We start from the raw sequence: 9,943 nt of genomic DNA on the forward strand, positions 1-9,943 counted from the left end.
CAGGGAACGTTGGTCTCTGCCCTGCAGCCTCTTCTCTTAAGTGTCCCTGGGAGCCGTTTTAAGGCGATCTCTAAGCATCTGAGCTAAACCATGAACCGGGGTGTTCTTGTCTAACAGTGCAAGCAAAAGGTCAGAAGAGGGAGCGATGAGAGATACAGGGAGCTGAGCCAGGGCGCTACTGGGAGGGGACTTGGGAGGAGGAACAAAATGCAAAGCAGCCTTCAGCAAATCTCCATTCCCAGCACAGAGGATCCGAACTCCTGGCATGAGACAAGCCCCTGGGCCTAGAAACTGAGGTCTCCAGGAAGGAAGCTCTGGCTCCCACAGAGGGAAGGGACTGTGCTGGAGATGGGTGGGAGAGGCCTGCTACCCACCTCCTGCCAGGGTAGGCCCAGTGTGCATGGTGTGCCCTGAAGTATGCGGGAGAAGAAGTGGGGAGGGGAAGGAGATGAGTGGAGAGCTGGCACCTCACAGAACTCTTAGAGAAACAGGCTCAGAGAGGGGAGGGAAGAGCGGGGTCCCCTGGGTTCTGGCATTAGTTTTCAGGCACTCCCGTCCCATTGAAGAATACCACACTAGAGATAGAGTCTCTCTTAGTCTGCCCTGGAGAGCTTCCAGCCTGGCTGGAGGCAGCAAGGAAAAGAGTTAAATTGGAGCCTGTGTGCCATGTGCCCAACACACACAAGATGGAAATCAGTATGCGGATCAAAAACACGAATGCGGGCTGGAGAGATGGCTTTGCGGCTAAGGCACCTATCTGCGAAGCCTAAGGACCCAAGTTCGATTCCCAGTACCCATGTAAGCCAGATGCACAAGGTGGCACTTGCAGTGGCTAGAGACCCTGGTGCACCCATATTTATTCTTTCTCGCTCTCTCTCTCTGTCTCTCTCTTGTCTGCCTCTTTTTCTCTCCCTATAATAAATAAATAAGAACTGTTTTTAAAGTATTTTTTTAAAACACGAATAAGATGCAAATCAGTTTACACAGCAAGGCCAGCACCAAACACTCAGAACAGCAGATAAGTCGGCACTTTATTGGCTTCTCAGATCCCCTGTGGGCTGCCTCGGGCTGTAGGCTGCAGACACAGGTCATGGGGCCAGAGCAGTACCGATGGGCTCAGGAAAGCAGTGGCTGCCTGTCACTCAGTATGTGATGGACGTCTTCAGACTTGATTCCACAGTCTTCTTCAGGATAGTATGACATCCTGAGCCAGAGCCAGAGCCAGAGCTAAAGCCAGAGCCAGACACAGAGCAGGAACCCACGCCCTGGCGGCTGTGTCCAGAGCCCCCGGATGTGTCAAAGCCGCCAGTCACGATGCTGGAGCAGCCAGAGCGAAAGCTGCCTTTCCCGCCTCCAAGTCCACAAGTGTTCATTTGGCCACCACAGACTCCTCCAGACATGATGTTGCTGCTGCCTCCCACTGTGGCTGTGAAGAAATGTACCAGCGTCACAACAGTGTCCTGGGCACCCTGTGAGATCCCCCTTCCGAAGTCCCTTCATACTTACAGATAGTGACCTGGCTGGTGTACTCCCCAGACATCCTGGGAAAGGAAGACAAGAGGAAACGTTCTAAGAGAGACTGTAAAGAATGAGTCCCCCTGGGGCTGGAGGGATGGCTTAGCCGTTAAGGTGTTTGCCTGCAAAGCCAAAGGACCCAGGTTCGATTCCCCAGGACCCACATTAGCCAGATGAACAAGGGGGCACACTCATCTGGAGTTCCTCTGTAGTGGCTGGAGGCCTCGGCATGCCCATTCTCTCCCTCTCTCCCTCTCTCCCTCTCTCTCTCTCTCTTTCTTTCTCCCTCCCTCCCTCCCTCTTTCTCTGTGAAAGAAAGAAAGAAAGAAAGAAAGAAAGAAAGAAAGAAAGAAAGAAAGAAAGAAAGAAGGAAAGAAGGAAAGGAAGCCTCTGCAAGGAGCTTCTCCTCTACCTCCTCAGCACTCAAAACCAATTAAAAATTCCTCCCAGGGGTGGAGAGATGGCTTAGCAGTTAAGGCACTTGCCTCCAAAGCCTAAGAACCCATGTTGAATTCTCCAGCTCCCATATGAGCCAGGCGCACAAAATGTGAGGCAAGCACAAGGTCGCACATGCCCACTAGGTGGCATAAGCATATGGAATTCGGTTTTGGTGGCTGAGGCCCTGGTGCACCAACTGTCTCTCTTCTCTCTCTCTCTCTCTCTCTCTCTCTCTCTCTCTCTCTCTCTCACTCTCTCTCTCACACACACACACACACACACACACACACACACACACACACACACAATTCCTCCCAGCAGAATTAGCTGCCCTTGATGACTCACAATGTCAAGAAATTGCCAGTATTCCCTTTAGCAAGGAGAGACCTGCATTGGCTTCCATATTCCTCCCCTCTCCCGGTCACGTATGTTCCCAGATTCTTCCAGATGCCCCACCTGCACTCCTCGCCCTCCAGCAGCCTGCGGTAGGTGGCGATCTCCACATCCAGGGCCAGCTTTGTGCTCAGCAGTTCTTGGTACTCGCACAGGAGTCGGGCCATGTCCTGCTTGGCCATTCTCAGAGCGTTCTCCAGCTCATCCAGCTTGGCCTGGGCATCCCTCAGAGCCATCTCCCCACGCTGCTCGGCATCAGCAACGGCTGACTGCAGGCTGGCATTCTGAAAGGGGTGAAAATAAGGGAGAAAGTGTCTGTGAGCCCCACAAGGCCTACCAGAGCACCCACTGTTGATGTAACTTGAGGGCCAGGGTACACCTTAAAAGTCATGCATGACCTTCCCACGCCTAGCAGTTCTCGTTCTGAGGGAAGTAGTGCACAGCATTGAATAGGGTCTCCCAAAGTTTTCCTGCCCACCTAGAACCTCAAACCATGCTCTTAATTGGAACTAGGGTCTTTACTGGCATAATGAAAGCTCTCGTGTCATGGGTTGCTGAATACACTGCTGTGACACTGGTACATTTCTTGGCAACCACAGTGGAGGGGGCAGCTACATCATGTCTGCAGGAGTTGGTGGTGGCCAAATGGACACTGTACTTAGGGTGATTTCTAAAGCCAATGTCTGGCATCCTTATAGGAAGAAGAGAAGACACAGAGAAGACACTGTGTGATGATAGAAACAGACATGGGGGGTAAGTCGTGCAAGAGCCCAGGAAACAAATCCACCCCTCCAATACTTCCCCAAGACACCCCTCCCCACTCTTTCTTCCCACCTCCAGCCCCTGTGCACTGCAGGAATCTCTCCCCAGAACCAAAGAGCCTTCGGCACTATTGTGGACCCTTATCCACACGTCGCATCTTGCCAGCCACTGCAGTCTTTTCCTTTTAGGAGAGACTCTTTAGAAACACTTGGATCAAGCCTGCCCCTTGGCTTCTTGTTTGAGTTACGGTCTCTGTGCTTCTTCCCCAACCTAACACAATGCTGGAGGAAGAGCAGGCTTCACCTCACTGCCCTACCCGTGGGCTCTGCCTCACCTCCAGTTCAGAAAGGAAGGAGTTTCCCCAGGGTGCTGGCTGCTGTGTCCCCTCACAAGCATCCCAGGATAGGGACATCATCTCCACTGTACACGTGAAGGAGCTGAGACTCAGAAAGGTGATAGACAGCTGAATAGGGACCTACCACACGGTGGGGGGGGGGGGAATAGGGTGCCCAGTCTATCAGGCCTGTGCACAAAAACGGAGGGACACTTGATCTCCAAGAGGGGATCTCCCAGAGAGGGGCACAGCCACATAAGAGGGGCTGTGATCCCCAGGCCTAGACACCCGGGTGGTGCTCTCAGGGCCGGCCCTGGGCTTGACCACCATGCTTCAGACTCAGCTGCTGAATTTGTTTAAAAAACAGGTCACAGGGCTGGAGAGATAGCTTAGCAGTTAAGGCATTTGCCTGCAAAGCCAAAGGATCCTGGTTCAATTCTCCAGGGCCCACATTAGCCAGATACACAAGGGGGCACATGCATCTGGAGTTCATTTGCAGTGGCTAGAGGCACTGGTGCGCCCATTCTCTCTCTCTCTCTCTACTCCTTGCTCTCTCTCTCAAATTAATTAATTAATTAATTATATTTAAATTTCAAAAAGGTCACAGCTGAGCGTGGTGGCATATGCCTTTCATCCTAGCACTCAGGAGACAGAAGTAGGAGGTAGGAGAATCGCTGTGAGTTCAAACTACAGAGAGAGTTCCAAGTAAGCCTAGATTAAAGTAAGACCTTACCTCAAAAAAAAAAAAAAAAAAAAACAGGTCTTGAACTGAAGAGATGGCTCAGCAGCTAAGGTGCCTAACTGCAAAGCTAAAGGACCCAAGTTCAACTCCCCAGTGCCCAAATAAAGCCAGCTGCACTAGGTGGCGCATTTGTCTGGAGTTTGTTTACAGTGGCTGCAGGCCCCCATTCATTCTCTCTTTCTCTCTCTCTCTCCGTGGAGTAAGTAAATAAAAATAAAATATTTTTTTGAAAAACAAAGATAAATTAACAGTCTACCCACAGAGATGTCCACTTTGGGGGCTGTGCAGTTCAGGGACTCTGCCTGGACTGGAATTTACAGTAGACAGGTGGGAGTCAGCCCAGAGGGGGTGCTGTCCACCTCAAACACTCTGGCTAGTCACCCCGGTCTTCACCACATACCCCCAGATGAGCCTGGCTAGGAGAGAACCCAGGAGCTGGGGACAGTCACAGAACCAAGCCGAGAGTGGAGGTGGCCGGCTGGGGAGGCGCTGGAAGCCCACCTGCTCCTGGAGGCTCGCGATCTGACTCCGCAACCTCTGCATGGCTTGCTGCAGCTGAGAAATCTGAAGCTTCACTTCCTTCATGCTGTCCCCGTGAAGCTGGGCTGAGGCCTGGAGTTCCTGGTACTGAGAGAAGCGGGGGACGGAGGGAGCGCTGCTTGAGAAGAGCTACTACCACTGACCCAGCACTAAGAACATGCCACCCGCTGCCCTTGAGACATGGCCCCTAACATCAGCATTTTCCCAGTGTGATTCAACTGCTTGAGCCCAGGACACAGTGGACGTGCCTGCAGAGATCCTAGCCTATCTCCCAGGCATCCCCAATCGCCTCCCTCCTGGAGAGGGGACATGGCCCTACCCCCTAAACTCCGAACCTCAGGGAGGTTATTAGAGCTGCTCCACCCAATAGGACTGAGACGGGCACATAAACACCCAACTGCCCCAGCATCTTGCAGCCCCCAGCGTCACTTGGCACCTTGGTCTGGTACACAGCCTCTGCCTCCATCTTGCTGGTCCGTGTAATCTCCTCATACTGAGCACGGACCTCCGCGATGATGTCACTGAAGTCCACACAGCGATTGTTGTCCATGGTCAGCACCACAGACATGTCCCCTGCCTGAGTTTGCAGCTGGCCCAGCTCCTAAGGGGAGAACAGACTCAGTATGCACCCCCCTGGGTCTCTGTCCCCTGCACCCCAGTGAAGAGAAGAGAAGAGAAGAGAAGAGAAGAGAAGAGAAGAGAAGAGAAGAGAAGAGAAGAGAAGAGAAGAGAAGAGAAGAGAAGAGAAGAGAAGAGAAGAGAAGAGAAGAGAAGAGAAGAGAAGAGAAGAGAAGAGAAGAGAAGAGAAGAGAAGAGAAGAGAAGAGAAGAGAAGGGACCCTAACCATCCATGCACCCCTGGTGCGCATTCACATTGGGGTGTTGGGTATGACCTGCCTTCCGGCACTTAGCTTCATTTGAAAGTAAGGCCTGTAGGGCTGGAAAGGTGGCTTTGGGGTTAATATGCTTGCTGCAAAGCCCAAGGACTCAGGTTCGATTCCCCAGGACCCATGTAAGCCAGATGCACAGGGTGGTACATGTATCATTGGTAGCAGCTGGCTGCTCTGGCACACCCATTCTCTGTATCCACCTCTCTCTGTTTCTCCCTATATATCCACTTCCCATTCTCTCTCCCTCTCCCTCTCCAATAAATAAAATATTTGAAAAAAAAAATAAAAGAAAAAGAAAAATTAAAGTGCCAAGTATAGTGGCACACACCTTCAATCCCAGCACTGGGGAGGCAGACGTAGGAGGATCGCCGTGAGCTGGAGGCCACCCTGAGACTCCAGAGTGAATTCCAAGTCAGCCTGGGCTAGACTGAGACCCTACATCATTAAAAAAAAAAAAAAAAAAAAGTAAGATCTGTAGAGATGGTCTCCAGTGACTCTTGCCGCTTGGGCTGCAAAGTCTGAATTTACCTGTTCCTATCCCCTTTCTGGTTCCTTATCACACTTTCCTTAGGAGGGCTTGTCCTGTTCCAACCAGCTTTGCCTCTACATTGTCTTCGGACACCATCTCTCTGGCTGGTGCCACAACCTCTGCCCCAGCCTCACTTGGCACCTTGAACCCCAGCAGCCGCCTGCGTGGGAACTCCTTGTCCCCGTCACACCTTCATCCTGATTCCACCTTCTACACAAGGCCTTTGTGCATGAGCCGACTCTCCTCTCCCTGTCCTCCACAAGATCCACCGCTTTCTGACAGAGTATGGAATTTAGTTATTTACTAAAACTAATACATATGTCTGTCTTCGAAAAAGAAAGATACCTGTGTGGGTTTCGTCTGGCCATTAATTGATAAATGCAGAACCTAACAATCTACTAAGTGTTCAGGCAGTGGTCGTCAAGTGGCTGAATGACCAAAACCGAAGCCATTATTCAAACAGGCTTTTCTTCCTTGGTCACTCTCCCCAGGGTCACAGGGGCACCTGCAAACTCCCCCCACACCCCGTCCTTGTCATCACTCCCGCTGCCCTGGGCAGTTTCTCACTTCTTCATACAGACGCTTCAAGAAGCAGATGTGCTCTTGCAGAGACTCCAGCTTGCCTTCCAACTCCATCTTGCTCAAGAAGGCTTCGTCCACATCCTGAGGACGGAGAGACAGAAACCATGCATGCCCTACTTTCTCGCAGAAATCTTAAGTACCCCCTGCCCAACACCCATACCCCTGTGTCTGGGGACCCCCTTCCTTCTCTGTCCAACCACACCCTGCTCTCTCCTTTGCCCACCCTAATGCCTTCTGCAAAGTGCCACCCACTCTGGGGCTCCACTCCCGCCCCATCCTCTCTGCGGTGACCCCAGGGTGCGTCATGTGCCTCAGTCATCTCTTGCCTTAGAGCCCCTGTGTTTAGGTAGATGTCCCTTCCCGCCGGGGGATGACTGCACAAAGCATGGTGTGGCATGCCCTCGGTCAGTGCCTCTACCCTACACCCTCCCAGCCCAGGGCCAGGCTCTGCCTATGCTGGGGGCTTCCTCAAGTAGCGTTGAGCCCCTCCCACCTTTTTGAGGATCATGAAGTCATTCTGCACTGTGAAATGCGTGTGGGCCTCCTGCTCATACCTGGAGGACAGTAGAGGGGACAGTCAGGCAGGCGTTGGCTCAGTGCCCATAGCCCCACCCTGGCATTCGCTGCCCCCTCCCCACCCTCTCTGAGATGCCCTCGTGTGCACAGGCCCTAAGGAAGGAGCAACCACTACCCTTCCCTACCCTCCTGTCCTGTCACCTTTGAGAAGCACTCCAAGCAGGCCAGACAACCAATGCATGTCAGGAGGCCTGCCACACTATAGCTACATCCCCGTGCCACACCAGCCTGTGTCCCCTAGGACACTAGGCCGCACGTCCTCACAATGTCATCTGCAGCTGGTGCCATGAGTTTCATCAGGGGAAGAGTATTCCTCACAGCAGACCCAGAACCCCAGGATTTCTCCTCCCTTCATCCCATTCCCAATGGTCCTGGAAGCCAGAAGGGTAGAAAGCATGTTCCAGGCATGCAGAGGTCGAAGTTGAGGCCGGGGAAGATAGGCCACCTGCCCTTGTATGCAGTCTCTTCAACCCGTGAGCTCAGGGCTGTCTGAACCACCAAGTTCACTAGGTGGAAAGTGCAGAACCACAGCCTCGCCATGAATCATGCCACATGCCTAGGGACGAGCCCACTAAATTGACTGCCTTCCACCTGAGACCAGAGGACATCTGAGTCACTTGAGCCCACAGCCTGCTCAACAGGAATTTCTCAAGAAAAGCATTGAGGTATTGTTTAAATAAGCCCTTCCCATCCCTGACCAGAAATATAGACTCTGGGCAGCTGGACCTCAGACCTCTACAGACAACCTCAACCCTCCTTCCCAGGGCTCTCCAGGCCTGGATGGAGGGGGGGGGGGCAAGGGGAGGGTGAGGCCTCTTCTGCAGGTGGGCCCTGTGAGTTGACGGTAGGAAGGCTAAGGGACAGAGGGGAGGCTGGTCACATGGCTCTGGATGAGACCCTGGGGCTAGCAAAGGCCCCCACACCCTCGCGGGCTCCACGTGGGAAATTCCGTTGCCTTCCTTACTTGGCCTTGTACTCTTCCTCCTGGTCTTGGCAGTTCTTCAGCTCGGCGTCCAGAGCCCCTCGCTCTCTCTCGAGCTGCTCCAGCTGCTGCCTGAGTCGGGCCAGGCAGGCTTCAAAGAGGGGCTCCAGGCTCTGTGGGCTGTGGCTCCCCTGCAGCTGCTGCAGCAGCTCCCACTTGGTCTCCAGAACCTTGTTCTGCTGCTCCAGGAAGCGCACCTGCATGGGGCGCAGTGTCCCTGAGACTCCTACAGCTCCCCAAGCATAGCCTCCAGAGAAGGGAGCTGTGGAGACCCTCTTTCCCTGCCTCCCACCCCTGCCTGTGCAGGGGAGCCTCATGCCAGTCAGTGATCCTGCAAGCAAGCCCAAGATCGGGCAGACCAGTAGAAATGGGGCTTCCCACAACTGCCTGCTGGTCTTGGTCCCTGAGCCCCAGGCGTGGAGCAGGAGGGCCTCAGTATAACCTGAGAAACTATAAACTGCGCCTTGGGAGGACTTCTGGCTGCCTAAGTGATTAGGAAAGCAGCAGAAAGAGGCCAGGCTTCCCCGTTCCTATCTGTCAAGAGCAGCTCCCTGAGTGAGGTCCAGAAGCTGACTTGACCCTCACCTTGTCAATGAAGGAAGCAAACTGGTTGTTGAGGGTTCGGATCTCTTGGGTCTCCTGCGTCTTTATCACCTGGAACTGAGGGTCGATCCCAATCTTCAGTGGGGTCAGCAGATTCTGGTTGATAGTCACTTCTTGGATGCCCCCCGGAGGGCACAGAGAAAGCCCAGGCCCGCCATTCCCCTGCCCAAACCTCATTCCCAGCCTGTTCCCAGCCCCCCAGGCCCTCCCACCAGAGCTTCCTCGGAAGCCCCTGGAGGAGCCGAGGCTCCTGCTGCTGAAACTGGCCCTGCCCTGGGCCCCTAAGAAAGTGGAACAGGCCGAGCGGGCACTGAAGCCCCTCTGAGTCGGGCATGGGAAGACAGACATTGCAGAGACTGGCAGGCTGGCAAGCTGGAGACAGACTGAGAGATGGTCAAGGTGTGTATGCTTCTGCCCCAGGGCCCTGGCACGAGACTTTTATCCCCTCCCGTACCTGGGCTGGGCCTTGGAGAGCAAGATGCTCTCAGCCTGACTGTGTCTGCCACTTGGCTGTGGCTGACCTCCTCTGACACACCTGGGGAATAGGTGTCTGGCACGTGCAGAGCCTAAGGTAGAAGACCCAGACCCTGCCCTGGGAGCTCCTGAGCTGGCAGGAGAAGAGACCAGGAAGCAGCTGGAGACCTGGGCCACAGTGCTGGACATGGGCAGTGACACTAAGGCATTCAAGCAAGGTTTCCTGGAGAAGGAGGGTGCCCAGAGGAGAAGAGGCCAGAGGGGTGAAGAGGAAACAAGAGGCCCCATGGAGCTCAGAACAGGGGAGAATACAGCTCCCAAAGGCAGATTCAGCCTCAAAGAGGCAGAGACAGGCCCTGAGGAGCTCTGTGAGCCGACTAACAGGTGGTGCAAAAGACACTTCACAATTTAGAAATGACAGAAAAGCAGGACACCCAGCCCCTCCTCTGGCCCAACCCAGCAATCATCCGGGAGGTGCCACCCGCTTTGTGCCAAGCAGGTATCTCCAGCCAGGATCTACGGAGCAGTGTGGCTGAGCCCCGTGTCCCTACGCCTCCCCACCCAAACTGCCAGACCCCTCTACC

General features: G+C 53.9%; 1 protein-coding gene across 1 annotated transcript; it reads right to left on the bottom strand.

Moving 5' to 3' along the window:
* Positions 1–1,142: 1,142 nt before the first annotated feature.
* Krt78 (keratin 78) lies at positions 1,143–9,233 on the bottom strand. The gene is made up of 9 exons (XM_004649874.2): positions 8,868–9,233; positions 8,265–8,479; positions 7,218–7,278; positions 6,710–6,805; positions 5,161–5,325; positions 4,686–4,811; positions 2,410–2,630; positions 1,507–1,541; positions 1,143–1,426 (listed from the first exon to the last, which is right to left on the bottom strand). Exons 1-9 carry the CDS (start codon positions 9,231–9,233, stop codon positions 1,143–1,145), a joined length of 1,569 nt encoding a protein of 522 aa, XP_004649931.2.
* Between the last annotated feature and the right edge of the window lie 710 nt (positions 9,234–9,943).

The sequence above is a fragment of the Jaculus jaculus genome, chromosome 6, assembly GCF_020740685.1.
Source record: "Jaculus jaculus isolate mJacJac1 chromosome 6, mJacJac1.mat.Y.cur, whole genome shotgun sequence".
NCBI lineage: Eukaryota > Metazoa > Chordata > Mammalia > Rodentia > Dipodidae > Jaculus > Jaculus jaculus.

Bases quoted from the DNA above. Each gene is read 5' to 3' on its own strand.
- Krt78 (XM_004649874.2), bottom strand. From the start codon at position 9,233: ATGTCTGTCTTCCCATGCCCGACTCAGAGGGGCTTCAGTGCCCGCTCG. The intron at 4,812-5,160 runs GTGCCAAGTGAC...CGCTTCTCTCAG, and splicing joins AGGCTGTGTACCAGACCAAG to TACCAGGAACTCCAGGCCTC. The intron at 1,427-1,506 runs GTAAGTATGAAG...ATTTCTTCACAG, and splicing joins CACCAGCCAGGTCACTATCT to CCACAGTGGGAGGCAGCAGC.